This window comes from Urtica dioica, chromosome 8, assembly GCF_054948205.1.
Source record: "Urtica dioica subsp. dioica isolate 48M chromosome 8, U.dioica_male_clone48M_v1_H2, whole genome shotgun sequence".
NCBI classification, from domain to species: domain Eukaryota; kingdom Viridiplantae; phylum Streptophyta; class Magnoliopsida; order Rosales; family Urticaceae; genus Urtica; species Urtica dioica.
The window spans coordinates 28,794,000-28,810,831 of record NC_142763.1 but is presented as its reverse complement, the minus strand read 5'-3'; the positions used below and the strand labels follow the sequence as shown (position 1 = coordinate 28,810,831).

The window sequence follows — 16,832 nt, the reverse complement described above, 5'->3', positions numbered from 1 at the left end:
TCTTCACGAAACTCCTCGTGCAGGCTCTACGTGGGTCCTCGAGTCGAGTTCGAGTCCACGAGTCGATTGATACTCCTCGTGCAGGCTCTACGATGTCTCCTCGAGATGAGTTAATTCCTCGAGTCGAGCTCCGAGTCCGCGAGTCGACCGATACTCCTCACGACGACTCTTTACGAAACTCCTCGTGCAGGCTCTACGTGAGTCCTCGAGTCGAGTTCGAGTCCACGAGTCGATTGATACTCCTCGTGCACGCTCTACGATGTCTCCTCGAGATGAGTTAATTCCTCGAGTCGAGCTCTGAGTCCGCGAGTCGACCGATACTCCTCGCGACGACTCTTTACGAAAGGCAACGAGTTACAAATGGGTTCAAGGTCTGCGTCCGCTAGGCGTATCTGGTCGAGCCAGCGTCCACGGGAAACCTCGCCACACAAATGTGGCATCGCGCTCGCCGCCCAGCTCGTGGGCCGATAGGCAACGAGTTACAAATGGGTTCAAGGTCTGCGTCCGCTGGGCATAACTGGTCTAGCCAGCGTCCACGGGAAACCTCGCCACACAAATGTGGCATCGCGCTCGCCGCCCAGCTCGTGGGCCGATAGGCAACGAGTTACAAATGGGTTCAAGGTCTGCGTCCGCTGGGCATAACTGGTCTAGCCAGCGTCCACGGGAAACCTCGCCACACAAAAGTGGCATCGCGCTCGCCGCCCAGCTCGTGGGCCGAAAGGCAACGAGTTACAAATGGGTTCAAGGTCTGCGTCCGCTGGGCGTATCTGGTCGAGCCAGCGTCCACGGGAAACCTCGCCACACAAATGTGGCATCGCGCTCGCCGCCCAGCTCGTGGGCCGATAGGCAACGAGTTACAAATGGGTTCAAGGTCTGCGTCCGCTAGGCGTATCTGGTCGAGCCAGCGTCCACGGGAAACCTCGCCACACAAATGTGGCATCGCGCTCGCCGCCCAGCTCGTGGGCCGAAAGGCAACGAGTTATAAATGGGTTCAAGGTCTGCGTCCGCTGGTCGTAACTGGTCTAGCCAGCGTCCACGGGAAACATCGCCACACAAATGTGGCATCGCGCTCGCCGCCCAGCTCGTGGGCCGATAGGCAACGAGTTACAAATAGGTTCAAGGTCTGCGTCCGCTGGGCGTATCTGGTCAAGCCAGCGTACACGGGAAACCTCGCCACACAAATGTGGCATCGCGCTCGCCGCCCAGCTCGTGGGCCGATAGGCAACGAGTTACAAATAGGGTTCAAGGTCTGCGTCCGCTGGGCATATCTGGTCGAGCCAGCGTCCACGGGAAACCTCGCCACACAAATGTGGCATCGCGCTCGCCGCCCAGCTCGTGGGCCGATAGGCAACGAGTTACAAATGGGTTCAAGGTCTGCGTCCGCTAGGCGTATCTGGTCGAGCCAGCGTCCACGGGAAACCTCGCCACACAAAAGTGGCATCGCGCTCGCCGCCCAGCTCGTGGGCCGAAAGGCAACGAGTTACAAATGGGTTCAAGGTCTACGTCCGCTGGGCGTATCTGGTCGAACCAGCGTCCACGGGAAACCTCGCCACACAAATGTGGCATCGCGCTCGCCGCGCAACTCGTGAGCCGATAGGCAACGAGTTACAAATGGGTTCAAGGTCTGCGTCAGCTGGGCATATCTGGTCGAGCCAGCGTCCACGGGAAACCTCGCCACACAAATGTGGCATCGCGTTCGCCGTCCAGCTCGTGGGCCGAAAGACAACGAGTTACAAATGGGTTCAAGGTCTGCGTCCGCTGGGCGTATCTGGTCTAGCCAGCGTCCACGGGAAACCTCGCCACACAAATGTGGCATCGCGCTCGCCGCCCAGCTCGTAAGCCGATAGGCAACGAGTTACAAATGGGTTCAAGGCTTGCGTCCGCCAGGGCGTATCTGGTCTAGCCAGCGTCCACGGGAAACCTCGCCACACAAATGTGGCATCGCGCTCGCCGCCCAGCTCGTGAGCCGATAGGCAACGAGTTACAAATGGGTTCAAGGCTTGCGTCCGCCAGGGCGTATCTGGTCTAGCCAGCGTCCACGGGAAACCTCGCCACACAAATGTGGCATCGCGCTCGCCGCCCAGCTCGTGAGCCGATAGACAACGAGTTACAAATGGGTTCAAGGTCTGCGTCCGCTGGGCGTATCTGGTCTAGCCAGCGTCCACGGGAAGCCTCGCTACACAAATGTGGCATCGCGCTCGCGGCCCAGCTCGTGGGCCGATAGGCAACGAGTTACAAATGGGTTCGAGGTCTGCGTCTACTGGGCGTATCTGGTCTAGCCAGCGTCCACGGGAAACCTCGCCACACAAATGTGGCATCGCGCTCGCCGCCCAGCTCGTTAGCCGATGGGCAACGAGTTACAAATGGGTTCAAGGCTTGCGTCCGCCAAGGCGTATCTGGTCTGGCCAGCGTCTGCGGAAAACCCAATCACGCAAACGTGACACCGAGGCCCCCCGAGGCCCAAGTCGTGCTAATCGATCACGCCGTCACTCATAGGTCGAGAAAATAAGCCCCGCCAAACAAAGATGTACAAATCAATTACGCCTTCGTCGGTAAGTCGAGAAAATAAGCCACTTGCAACAAAAGCCGTCCCTCGCGACGCAAAAAAGCCGTCCCTCGCGACGCACAAAAGCCGTCCCTCGCGACGCGCAAAGGCCGTTCCTCGTGACGCAAACCCGAGAGCGTTCATCTCGCATCCGTATAAAGCGTAGATTTTGAGTTTCCACTCGATCTACGCTCGACCGGAAACTCGGGGGGCTATTGTCGGCCCGTTTCGGACCGACGAAGAAGAAGGCATCGCTTCGACCCGCGAGACCGGCGTGAGGCCATTGACGGCGAGACCTTGCCTCGGTCATTGGCCGGCCCAAACCAATGGCCGGCCCAAGGTTTTGCCGGCCAATGGCCGGCCGTATGCTCAGCCGGCCCAAGGGTCAGCCGGCCCGTGACCGGCCCAAAGGTCAACCGGCCCGAAGGTCAGCCGGCCAGCGGCCGGCCCAAAGGTTAGCCGGCCCACGGCCGGCCCAAAGGTCATCTAGCCGCGCGGTTAACTCGGCCAATGGCCGAGTGAATGCTCCAGGGCCGGCCTTGCCCCAGAGCCGGCCTTGCTCCAGAGCCGGCCTTGCTCCAGGGCCGGCCTTGCCCCAGAGCCGGCCTTCCTCCAGCGCCGGCCTTGCCCCAGAGCCGGCCTTGCTCCAGGGCCGGCCTTGCCCCAGAACCGGCCTTCCTCCAGAGCCGGCCTTGCTGCAAGGCCGGCCTTGCCCCAGCGCCGGCCTTCCTCCAGCGCCGGCCTTCCTCCAGGGTCGGCCTTGCTCCAGGGCCGGCCTTGCCCCAGCGCCGGCCTTCCTCCAGCGCCGGCCTTGCCCCAGAGCCGGCCTTGCTCCAGGGCCGGCCTTGCTCCAGGGCCGGCCTTCCTCCAGCGCCGGCCTTGCTCCAGCGCCGACCTTGCTCCAGGGCCGGCCTTGCCCCAGGGCCGGCCTTGCCCCAGGGCCGGCCTTGCTCCAGCGCCGGCCTTGCTCCAGCGCCGGCCTTGCTCCAGAGCCGGCCTTGCTCCAGCGCCGGCATTGCTCCAGAGCCGGCCTTGCTCTAGAGCCGGCCTTCCCCAGAGCCGGCCTTCCTCAGAGCCGGCCTTGCTCCAGGACCGGCCTTGCTCCAGAGCCGGCCTTGCTCTAGAGCCGGCCTTCCTCAGAGCCGGCCTTCCCCAGAGCCGGCCTTCCTCAGAGCCGGCCTTCCTCCATGGCCGACTCAGACCCGGCCTTCGGCCAAGGGGATGCTCAAAATGCCTCTTGGTCGCCTATAAATACCAAGGTACCTCCCTTGGTCCAGGTAATCGATTCTTGAGTACTGAAACGCTGTCGAACTCGTACCTCGCTCGTTTCTCTCAAGTCTCGGCCTCTAAACACCCCTAAAACCTCTACACTCCACCTCAATCCCACTAGTGTTGAGCGTCGGAAAGGTAAACAGGGGCACCCCCCCTGTTTCCCCTTTGTAGTTCACAATCTCTCGTTTGCTTTTCAGGTATCAAGACGAGGTGAGCTTCACCCACAGCTAAGGGACGACTTGGGATACCAAGTCCGACACGCTCGAGTCGAGACGAGACCACTTGGTCCGGCCTTGGGTCTGACCGTCTGCGACTCCTAAATCGTTGTCCAAAAATCAGCGACAACACGTACCAAAATTAAATTTGAAGTATTATAATTCAGATTTGCCTTTTTGATAAGAACTTAAGTCTTAACAAAAAAATTTAAATAATAATAAAGAGAACTTTCCATCCATATTCACAATAAAGACAAAAACCATATGAAACAAGTACTATTGATTTTTTTTCTTTCTCAAAAAAAAAAAAAGTACTATTAATTTTTTTCCCTTGCTCTAGACTTAGATTTTGATTTCTGTTTAATGCCAACGTAAACAGAGGAGGAGAAAAATAAAGAAATTTGTAACTTATTAGCTCATTCAAAACATCACGTTTGGGATATAACCAACGTTTAAAAACTTTTATGAAAATAGCCAAACAAATGAGATAGCACTTGAATAAGCCAGCCAAATTTCCTATTTTATACTTCCTCTTTTTTTCTTTTTTTTTTTTTTGCTACAGTAATTTGTCACTTTCTCTCTCATATGGTTTTCATCAAAACTTCAAAAATCCATATCTTCCTCTTATGAACTCGAAATTGAGTGATTCCAAATTATATGAATTCGTAGCAAGAAAAACTTAAAAAATAGACCCATTGTGTTGAATGAAAAATCAAGTCTTACTACTGGAAAATTCCACCAAAAGTTCATTATTGATACATTAATTGTCATTAATTGTCGAATTTTTAAATTAATTATTTAGATTTTTTTTGTTAATTATAACATGTTTAATATAAAGATAATTAAGTCAAATATAATTGTCATTGACTATTTTCTTAAAAGTTTGCAAACGTTGGTTACATTCCAATTTTATAGTTTAATTTTGACTACAAATCTACAACGCCCAAAAATAAACTAGAAATAAGAAAATGAAAGAGGAATACAGACACATATAACTACATTCCAGCACCAAAAAAAAAAAAAAAAAAAAAAAGGAAAACTACTTACACTGTCACCACCAGTACTATTTCCCTCTTTAGAGAAAAAGTAAAGAGCAAAGATACAAGACGTCATTATTCTATGCATAGAACAATTAGTTTACATACGGAGAAGTTTCCAAAAGAAGTTATATTTTCGGAAAAAAAAAATGTCACCATGGTCAAAACGACCTTTTTTAACTTTAGATGCTGCTGATGTTCCTAACAAATAAGTTAAATAAATAAATTTATGAATAAATTAAAAAAAAAAAAAAAGAAAAAAAAAAGTAACAATAAAAGTAAAGACCTATATATTATACAATGGGAGCAGGACCTACAAATTGCACTTCCATTAATTAATAAATAGGCCCCCTAAAACCTTTGTCACGCTTCTACCCGGACGATGATGAAACTATACATACAAAAATAAACAGCAAAAAAGAGCCTCATTCTCAATCCTCTCCCACTTCCTCTTCCTCTTCCACTTCCTCTACATGAAATAGCTTAGAGATTTCTTCTTTCTAGAACCGCCTTCTCCGTACAGTTCATTCCACTGAATGAGCTCATTCATGTTTGTCGAATCCGACGACACACTTGCACATACCTTTCCATTCCAAAACGAATCCCCATTTACCAATCAGAAACAATGTTGGATACTAATAATAATCTCAAACTATTTTCCTTTGCATTATAATGATATGAGAGTTTGGCACCACATAACATACCTGCTCATGAGCGAATTTGAGATCTTCCATCTTCAACGCTCGAATGTTGGAGCTGTTGTACAAAGCAGGGACAGCTCTGTTCTCTGCCAAAGCTACAGCTCTTTCCTGGAAATACGCGACGAAGAACAAATCAGCAAACACCCAAAAGCTCCAACTATTTATTCTAGCAAAATCCAAGAAAAGGAATAATGTGTTTTTTTCACCAAGTCAAGCAAGTCTAAAGACTAACCTTTTTCTCCTTCTCCAAGATCTCTCTAATGGGACGGTGAGCCGCCGTTACACAAAAATTCTGCAAAAAATTGAAAATTTGGTGAGAAGGATAAATCTTTAGCAAAGCGCTAACCGGAGGATGACATTTAAAATGTCAATAGAAATTATAGAATTAGAAAACAACCTTAAGATCACTTCCAGAATATCCATCGGTCATATTTGCAACTGCTTCTAGGTCAACATCAGGTGATAGCTCTTCTTTTGCTAATATAACTCTCATGATTTTCTCTCTGTTGGCGGCATCAGGCAAATTCACCATCAACCTGCAAAATAATAAATATATATATGTGCTGTCACTTATGTTTTCATCTAAAATAAAAAAATAAAAAATGAAGGGAAGTTGGGATTTTATACCTCCTTGGGAGCCTCCGAATAACAGCCTCGTCGAGGTCAAAAGGCCTATTTGTAGCTGCAAGAACAAGCACACGCTCTTTATCTTTAGTACGCAGACCGTCCCAGTTAACCATGAACTCATTTTTCATCTTGCGCATGGCTTCGTGCTCTCCGGGATTTTCCCGTCTCCCTAACATGCTATCAACCTACAAAACCCAGGCCCAGTGAGATGGCTGGACAACATGCAGCGAAGTATATTTGTGCCAAGAAATCTGCAAAACCAACCTCATCAACAAAAATCACACTAGGGGCGATTTTACTTGCTAGAGAGAACACAGCTTTCACGTATTTCTCCCCTTCGCCAAACCACTGCAACAGAGTATTCAGCGTTGTCATTTTCACTTCAAGTAAAAGGCTCACAGCAACGATCAACATCAACAAGAATCACATTTCATCATCGTACCTTTGAAGTGATGCTTGACATAGATATGTTGATAAAGTTCGCACCAGCTTCCGTTGCAACAGCCTTTGCAAGCATCGTTTTTCCGGTGCCGGGAGGTCCAAAAAGCAGAATCCCTTTGCAAGGCTACAAAATGTACAGAAATGTAGGAGGTCAGAATAAAACTAATAAAACAAGGTATCCTCAAAATTTCAATTTCATACTGACACTATGTTTGATGTGAAAATAAATATATGATAGGTAAATAACCATTTCATGCATTTTTTGAAATTTAAAAATAACAAAATAGTTGGGTAAATTGGTAATTATCTTTTATCATATATTTTCTTTCCTTTTTCATATACCAAGCAATGTAAGAAAAATAGTATATCATAAATGTCACCTTAGTCAACTGTCCTTTGCTAAACAGTTCGGGCCTCTGAAGCGGAAGCATCACCAATTCCTTCAGTGTGTCCTTCACATTTTCCAGGGCCCCGATGTCATCAAAGGTCACACCAATGTCGCTTGGTGGGATAACATCACCAAGAAGCTTTTTCTCGAACTCATTCTCGGTGGCCACATCCTGCAAACTCTTTGACGTTACAGACAAGGCATATGAAAAAGCTACAGTTTTTTTTTTTTTTTTGGAGATGGGAGTGGAGAACCAATGAGAACACAAGAAACAGCATACTTTTCTCAGTACACCCTGTAATCACTAACCTTCAGCGATTTTTTGACAGTCTTCGTCTCGTTTTGAACGCCTTGCAGGATATTCAATCCATACGTAATGCTGTAAATTAAAGCTGACAAACTTTAGCAAGAGGATCAACGAGAAGATGCTTTAATTATGCACACGAAATCCTTAAATTCACTCGATGGTACATTTAAGAAATGTTAACAACCTTTCGGTGGATATTAAAAGTTTGTCATCTTTAACCACAACTTCAGAGCACTGCATGAAGTGGAAACTCAAAGCCCAGCCAATAACTTTCTCTACATCTGCAACAACCAAAGTTGATAACTATGAGCGAGAGAGAAATGATGGCCAGTTATATAAGAGCTTGCCGAGGTTAATTTCAGAAAAACATACTTTCAATTGTCAGTGCTTGATCTTTGATGCAGAGAGTATCAATGTCGGGACACTCCAATCCTATCCGGTCAAGAACCTGAAAGCATACCAAGTTATTATCATCAGACATTATACAAATTCGAATACCAAAACTTGATGCTACATGATTGTAGCATAAACCTTACAAATACCAAAACAGTTATTTACTGTTTCCTGTTTTCTCATGGCTCATATTTTCACACATTGCATAGGAGATTTTAACTGAAAGAGCTAGACTGTGGACCGATAAGGTTGTAAAGTCTACTAACAAATTCAAACCAGACAAGGTGCCACGAGACTAATCCAGTGGATAAAGAAATGGGTTCTGTGAGACAGCATCAGCTGAAGATTACTCAACAAATAAAGATCTCAGACATGGGAGACTTACCGAGCGAAAGCTAACAATATTGGACTGCGCTTTCAAGGTTTCCACATCTCTTTCTAACTGCTGCTTCCAGTCTGTGAGAAGCGCTTCTTCCTACAAGTATAAAATATGTGACTTCACCGCACAGACATATATATCTACCAATACAGGTTTATATTTTACAAGCAGATAATGTGACACCATACCTGGGGCAACTGTATGACTACTTTATTTGGGAAAAGCCGAGTCAGCTGTTTTGTAGTTTTGGGGGTTTCTTTGCTTCTGTCATGAAGTCTACCAATATTATCCTGCCAGGAAATGCCACCCAGGGAAGATATTCTATTATTAGGAGTACTAAATAACCAGCAGAAATCATCAACCTCGCGCAATATATACGGTCAAAATATATTTCGAACGAATGAGAAAAAATTAGTATTACTGGTACTGGACACACTGCTAATGTTTGGAGAAGCATGCATGAGTATGATAAAAAAAAAAAAAAAAATCTGCCGAAGACATTTTGTTTCGCACGCAAAAAAAAACACATGCAATACTGATTTCCAGTAATAGAATATGTGCAATATGCTATCCATTGCTAGTTCTAGCAGCAAAAAAATGTTGTTAAAAACTTAAATAGCAAAGTACATACCAATATCCACCCAACCTATGCCTAGTTCATAAGCAGACGGACAGACACTAAAGAAATACACATCCAAAAGTGAGAGCATACCGGGAAAGCAAGATCTAGAAGCGCAGTCTGATTGCTTCCAAATTTTGTGAACAAAAGACCGCCAGGGTGTGACTGTAAAAATAAAAATCCCTCTAAAATTAAGTTATGTTGAGTGCAAATTAAAGATGCCGCTATTTAGAAAGATAGAAGTTAAAACAATCTACAGGAAGAGATGTACCTTTTCCTTACGATTATCCAATTGCGTGTGTGAGCCTATCACAACAACATTCTCCGGCAAATTCTCGAGCTTACTTTTTAAGATTGTGTATGCATCAGAGTTGCCAATCACAGCCTTCTCTATTTCTTTCACAAATATAATCAAAGGGTTCGTTTTACTCTCGTTGGATGCGACCTGAACAGGTAATTGCAAACATTAATAGAGATACAAATCAACAAATAGCAAAAAAAAAAAAAAAAAAACTAATTACATCAGAGAACATAAAGTACCTCGAACAATTCTCCAATAGCAAGCTTTTCAACATCATCGCTTCCGGCACTCTCCACACGAAGCAAATGACTAGCTGAAAAATAAGGAAAAACCATAAAACAGAAGTTAAGACTCTACCGAAAATGACAAATTACACTTAATTGACAAGAATATATATATATATATATATATATATATATATAACAAAGTTACAAACAGAAAGATAAAAGAACCTACCAGAACAGAAAAATCCATGATCTACTTCGCACAGCCCCCCTAAATCATTTCCATCTGGAATCGACTTCTCAAATCTAACGCCAACTTTTGATGACACATTCCCCTCAAAAGGAAGTAGAACTTTTCCTCGATAGCCATACGATGGTCCACTGAAAACAACGCAAAGAAATCTTAGCATAACTATTTTCAATGCAACAACAGATATACGGCTTGTGCCGGAAATGGATACCTGAGGGGACAACTCTGCAAAGGCAGCGTAGAAGGCACAGGACCCACATATCTTACTTTATCACCTGTGAATATTTTGTAGCTTAGAATCAAGTGATCTTCATAAATAACTAATGAGGGAAAACAATACTGGGTACAATGACATATATTTAACAATGAGAGGAGTTGTGCCTTTTTTGAGAGTGCTTCCCCTAGACGATGCAGTAGACGCTTCTGGTTTCGGTTGAGCCTGAGAGCCTAATATGGATCCACCTGTAATATCAGCCTCCACACTTGAGGCCGGTTTCTTATGAGATAACCCAGCAGCCTGTACTGCTCGTTTGGCAAAGAACATCCTTTCAGGCCTTTCGGGCTTCTGTCCTTCTTTGACATTCTCAGCTTCCTTTGGTACTGGTCCCTATATGGTGTTTCATAATAATTAGGAAATATGAATAACATAGTACATGCAACAAAGAAGCAAGTTCTATAATTCAAACTTAAGCTTGAAATTCGAATATAAACCTTTAAAATAAATTATTTACATACAACTAGCGTCGTGTAGTAAATACGTTTTTTTTTCTTCCATAAAACCTCACTTTGAAAAAAAAAAAAGGTAAACAAGAACATTGAGCAACTTACACCAGGCAAAAGAAGAGACTCGACAATAAGAAGCCTGGCAGAAAAGTGCTTGGCAAGTGACTTCACCAAAGTTTCTTGATATATATCCGATCCTACACAGAACAAGAACAAAGAAGGTAAGAGAAAATAAAAACTGGATTCAGCGACACCTTGAGCTGTACTGAAACATTTATAATTAAAAATAAAATAAAAGATGTTAGCAAGCCGTGTACCTGCTGGTCCTGATAACAGGACACGAGGGCTCACTGAGGAAAGGTCTGATGTGTATTTTGTAAATTTATAGCGCTTTAAATGTATATATGTCGAAGCAATCAAAACGTTCTTTGTTGTTTCACTGCAACCACGCAAATATACCAGTAAATCAATCAGTTATTAAAAAGAATAGCAATACTTTCTACACCCCAGAAACAGATTACTTAAATCAATCATTTTCTCGCATATACCCGGCTCAAAGAAAGTTATACAGCTATAATAACATCTCCGTACCTTATGTAGTACGGGAAACTTTCAAATGAGACTTCAATGTCATCAGGGCTAAGAACTCCTTGCTGTAGTTTCTCTTTGAAAGCTTGTCTCCGAGTTGCCAATCCAATCGGACGATCAATTAACCTGCTGCTTAGCTCTCTGAGCTCTCTTTGCTGATCAAGCAGCCTGGAAAGGTTGCTACTCAAATCGAACTCGGAAGAATTCGCAAGCATCTGCAGCAATGGGCGGAGTTCACGAGCCGCATCGGGGACTTTTTCTGGATCACTCTGAATCCCAATGTTGTCCAGACTGGCATTTTCATTGCTAGCATCAGGGGACAAGGTACTATCCTTGTCCCTCAAATCTATATCAGCCGGCTCGGCGTTCGAGCAATCCTTCATGTCAACATCCGTATTAAGATCACCAGAGACTACACAGCCGGCAGCGGCAGGAGAGGATATATCTGCATCTTGTTGCATCTCCTCTCCGGCTTTAGCAGGTGAGGGCATAAGGGACAAATCCTTCGTATAGTTTGACAAAGATGCTAATATTGACGCTCCGGCAACAGCTGAGGGATCGCCGGACCTTGCCTCGATGTGCATCTCTTTAACAGGGGAACTCTGGGCCTCTAAGATGCTAACAGGCGAGGGAATTCCTGGAGCAGCTATGTTATCGTTCACAAGCTGCTGAAAGATCTATATTCGAGGTCAAGGATTACGTGTTGGCAGGGAAATCCAATCTCAGATGTAAATAAATAATGTTGGCAGAGCATTTAAATCGCAAATATTTATAAATATAATTAAAAAAGAAAGTTGGTAAAAGGATACGTAAGCATGCTTCCCCATTCGACTAAACACGACCTCGTCACCTCCATTGAGAATCTTGCTAGTGTTTTTCTGGTAAATCTTGCTATTTACTTGAACAGAACCTTTGCCTCCGATGATCTCTAGCACTGCAACGGATGTGTTGCCGCGCTGCCAAAATTCATCATAATGTGAGGTCAGTACACAAGAGGTGAATAGGTCAGCAGTGTGTTTCTTACTGGGTTATTCCATGGTGAATAAGTCGTGCCTATAGTACCATTACCTTTATGTTTCTCAGTCTACACAGCGTATTGCTGATTGATGGGTCTTTAATCGTTAGATTGCACTGTACGCTTTGACCAACGGTGAAGAGCGAATCGCGAATGAGCCGGTGAGGGTTCTGGAAGGACAATCAAAGCATTGAGATTAGTTTAAACAAGAAAATGCACACGTTCAGGGCCGCTGTGTGTCCGAGATAGAGCCATCAGGGCCACTGTCTCACAAATGAATAGCCGAACACCGATTTCCAGAGTTTTTCATTGAATTCAGCATAGTAGAATAAAAATAATAGCATGCATATAAGCATAACGGTAATATCCAATTGATTCGCAATCATACATAATATGCATAGGAAAAGAAGAAAAAAAAGCAAATATTATACAGAACCGCTATCAAAGTTCCTTCATTGGCCACTAGAATGTCAGTTGCCAAGTATACAATAACTCCTATATTATAAACAAACATGAAGTTAAACGAATCACCTAAAGTAGGAAGCAGAAAATGGGACCTAAATTAGATGGTACTTTTTTACTACATGAATATTGAATACCAACCATGAAGCAATGAATGCCTCATATAGGGAACATAGACTGGGCAAACTGATAACATGGAAAGACATTGAAACATCTTATAAAACCTCACTTTCACAAGAAACCAAAACAATCATCCAAAATAACGTGTAACAATTTTCATGATGAGCCCTCAGTCATGGCGCAAGCTTCTAGCAACTTACGGGACAAGGTTGTTCCGAACCAGACTTGAGAAGGGAGATTCGAAGTTCAGGAAAGTTTAATCAACCCACAGCACAGCGAAACTCCAAGATTCCTCTCCAACAAAATCTATTGCCTCTGATAAATAACAACTGTCCATCCCCACTAATATGTATTCCCATAACCATAACCAAAACAAACTCTTAATTAAACCCTAACACAGCCAAGTTTAAATTTCGGCAAACAATGCAACGTTTTCTCAAGGCAACAGTTGAACAACAAACAATAAGAAAGATCCAGCATGAATATTTTCACACCATTATAATTCATGTTCAGAAAACATGCGTAGTTTGGAAACGTGCTTGAACACCCTCATAATCCGGTAATTTAACTTAAAAGCCAAAACAGAGAACAAAGAATCATTTAAGAGATGAAAAAAGCCAAAAGCTTCGACCTTGGTCTAGTACTGGTACTAAAACCCACCTGATTGCACTGGGAAATAAGCTTCCCCCAAGCCACCTTCGGGCTCGACTTTGGCAGCTTGCCCGGACGTCTCTTGCTCCGAGCACCAGTCGTCGTCGCAGCCTTTGGCTTCTCTGCATCAACGCCTATCTGATCTGAACGAAAGAAAGCAAAGAAAAACCAAAAAATATTGAGCCCGAGACAATATCATTCCGATAAAGCCAAAAGCCCTAAATCTTGCAACGAAGCCAAGGCGGTACCTTCCGCTCCGACCTCGGCGGACTTCCCCGGCGACGCGGCGTCGAAACCGCCGGCGACTTGGTCGTCCTTCAGAACCACCTCTCCCACGGCCGGATCAGGCGAACGGAGCTCCAAGCCTCGCGATTCCGACGCAGACTCCTTCACCGGACCTAGCAGCTCCACAGGCTCATCGCTCCGGCCATCGTTCGTCGACGAAGAAGACTCCGACGCCTAGGGTTTCCACACAAGAAATCACACCGAATCGATCAACGATCGAAGGAGAGACGAAAATTCACATGCAAATGACTCACGAGAAAGATCGGTCGATCGAAAAGAAAAGAAAGGTCTGACCTTGGATCTTTTGGGGGTGCTCGGCGGAGGAGAGGACGAAAGAGCGCGTTTGGATGAAGAGCTTCTGCGAGTTTCGACCATGGTGTTATTCTTTTATCTCCGCTCGAGCGTTTTCGTTCGCCTTCTTCTCCGATCCAAACGAGGCTGTGTGTGTGGCCGAAGAGAGACACAGGGCGCGAGAGGAATGATTGAGGAGGAGGAGAGAGATCAGATTATCAAAGATAGAGAGAGAAACACATCAACAATTTTCTTTATATATATATAAGAAAAAAATAAATCTTTTTTTATTATCTTTCTTTTATACGTTACGTACATGTGTTGTGTGTTTTGTTTCATATCGCTGTTTATATATCAAAAGAAATGGAAAGTCATGAGGCGGTGGTAGTCTAAGTAAGGGAAGGTAAAGGTAACCGAGAAATTTTCTCTTTTTTTAGGGGGGGAAGTTGGGATATTGCCCTTAATTTTTTGTTGCGTTTTTTTTTTTTTTGCAGACAGAATATTGTTAAATATTTTAATAGTTTATTGTAGGGAGTTGGGAACAATTAGAAACGATCCTATTTTTCTGTTTATGATAATAATTGTAGGCTAAAAATTATATTTGGAATTAAATAGTTATGCATTAAAAAAAAATTGTTGTAACTTGGTAAAAATAAAAATAAAAATAAAAATAAAAATCTAAGAGATTCTAAAATAAATAAAAAAGATAGGGGTGGCAATTTGGGGCCGTACACGATACACGACACGGTTACGAGACGGTGTAATTGGGTTTGGGTCGACCTTAAATGGATCTGGGTTCATCCGTGTCGAACACGATTAAATAACGGGTGAACACGACACGAACACGACAATCCATTGAGACCCAATTAGACACGAATATTAAATGGATTGTTAATAGGTAAACACGATCAAGACCCATAATGACCCAATGGATTGTGTTTGAACTTCTCTTTTGTATTCAAAATATTACGTTGGTGGCTTAGTTGATTATATGAAGTATTTTTATTAATTACTTATTCTGACTAGTTTGTTATTTAATTTGATTTAGAGAATTTCAATATTTTGAAGTAAACATGTCTAAGGGCCTAAACCGATTCGCCTGTTCAAATGGGTTTAGTGGTCTAAATGGGTCTGTGGGTTCGTGGGTTACATGGTCCATTAAGACACGATTAATAAATGGGTCTTAGTGGGTTGGGTCTGGGTTTGGCAAAAAAATAGTGGGTCGTGTTCGGGTTTTGCTCCTAGACACGATTAATAAATGGATCGTGTCAAAAAACACATGACAATGAATACGACACGGCACGAACACGACACATTACTCGTATTGCCACCCCTAAAAAAAGACAATTGTAAATTAGTAATATACTTTTAGCAGGTGATTATAATATTACTATGAAAAAGTGTTACGGCGTCTATATAATTTTGTACAAAACATTTAATTGACTGCACCAACTCTATCTGGGCCACTAACTCTTTTTGGATCTACAATAAAGTTCCGACTCATTCAGACATTTAAGAAAAATTATAGAACCGACTTGAACAAGAAAATAGATCGGCTTCTTGATGGGCTCGCATAAGACGTGTTTCTTGCATATAAAGGACGTGGACCGGAACTCAATTGCCTCCGATCAAATGATCTCTCCCGACCGGCAAATCTAAGAATTTGGATATCTAGCTTTTCATATTTCATTATAATATAAAAATAAAATAAAAATTATTGGGCGGAAGACTTCATTCTAATTTTTCTATAAGTTCAATAATTTATTTTCCATAAAAAATTGGGATGGAATATAGAATTTCATATTTTTATATTTTTTTAGAACAATTATTTTTAATGTTATAATAAGGGTATTACTTGAAAAGTTGTAATTTGAAAAAAAAAATGAAAACAAAATTGAAAAGTAATGAAATTAAGTTAAAAACTTAAATGAAATATAAATGAGTGGTTATAAATATATAAATATTAATAAAAATAAATAAATAAATTTCAACTGAGAAATATAAAGTGTCACGTAAAAAAAACACACTGTATAGAGTTTCAAATTAAAATTGCAAATTTTCAAAAGAAGATAATATGTAATTTGCGATGATGATTTTTTTTAAAACTACGTTATTGTGAAATTGAGAGTGAAACGAGTGAATTTAAGAGAAAAATGAGAGAGCTTCAAATAAATAAGTATTGATAGGATATATTTAAACAATTAGCCTACTTATAGAGAGGGGCTTTTAAATTATAGCTCAATTATCCACTTATTTAAGGAAATAGCACATATTTCTCATACTTTCAAAATTACCATTGGTTTCATATAACTTCGTTTTTATTTGTTTGTTAATTCTAAAAAATTTCCAGCTATTCATCATCGGATTTGAATCATGGAATCGTTCGCCAAATCGGAGACATGTATATTGCTTTTTCGAATGGTAAATAATATTTACTATCGAAAGGCCGGATTGTAAATATTATTTACCATTAAAATTATCCTGCGATTTGCAATCAGGATATTTGACGACTCATTTGGAATAGATGTTTAGGATCGTCGATTTTGTAGTTGTTCTTCTATTGTTCTTATATTTTCTGTTTGTCTAGGTTAGTCATTTAATTCTTCTTGGTTTTGTTTGTCTAGTGTAGGTGTTTAGGTTCTTTAGTTTCATAAAACTTCATTCTTATTTGTTTGTTAATTCCAATTTTTTTCCAGTTATTCATCATCGGATTTGAATCATAGAATCGTTCGCTAAATTGGAGACAAATATTTTGCTTTTTCGAATGGTAAATAATATTTATTATCGAATGATCGGACTGTAAATATTATTTACCATTAAAGTTTCAAAGTTTCGGTTATGGTGTTCTATGGGTTAATCGAATTGGAAATAATATTTACCATATTTTATAGTTAATCTAATAGAGAATTGATCGGAGATGCAGTCTAGGGTTTCGATTATGGTGTTCTATGGGTTAATCGAATTAGAAATAATATTTACCACCATTTTTTCCAAGTCT

At 42.7% G+C, this 16,832-nt stretch overlaps 1 protein-coding gene across 1 annotated transcript; it reads right to left on the bottom strand.

Moving 5' to 3' along the window:
* Positions 1-5,058: 5,058 nt before the first annotated feature.
* Positions 5,059-14,087, bottom strand: LOC149388945 (uncharacterized). Its single transcript, XM_089624681.1, has 27 exons — positions 13,838-14,087; positions 13,507-13,717; positions 13,268-13,401; positions 12,079-12,195; positions 11,820-11,966; positions 11,014-11,687; positions 10,740-10,861; positions 10,528-10,619; positions 10,081-10,306; positions 9,911-9,974; positions 9,682-9,830; positions 9,465-9,538; positions 9,196-9,369; positions 9,018-9,089; positions 8,494-8,595; positions 8,312-8,401; positions 7,906-7,981; positions 7,718-7,814; positions 7,536-7,605; positions 7,219-7,398; positions 6,840-6,962; positions 6,662-6,745; positions 6,398-6,582; positions 6,168-6,306; positions 6,003-6,062; positions 5,774-5,878; positions 5,059-5,652 (listed from the first exon to the last, which is right to left on the bottom strand). The coding sequence occupies exons 1-27, from the start codon at positions 13,916-13,918 to the stop codon at positions 5,539-5,541; spliced, it is 3,762 nt and encodes a 1,253-aa protein (XP_089480807.1). The 5' UTR covers positions 13,919-14,087; the 3' UTR covers positions 5,059-5,538.
* Between the last annotated feature and the right edge of the window lie 2,745 nt (positions 14,088-16,832).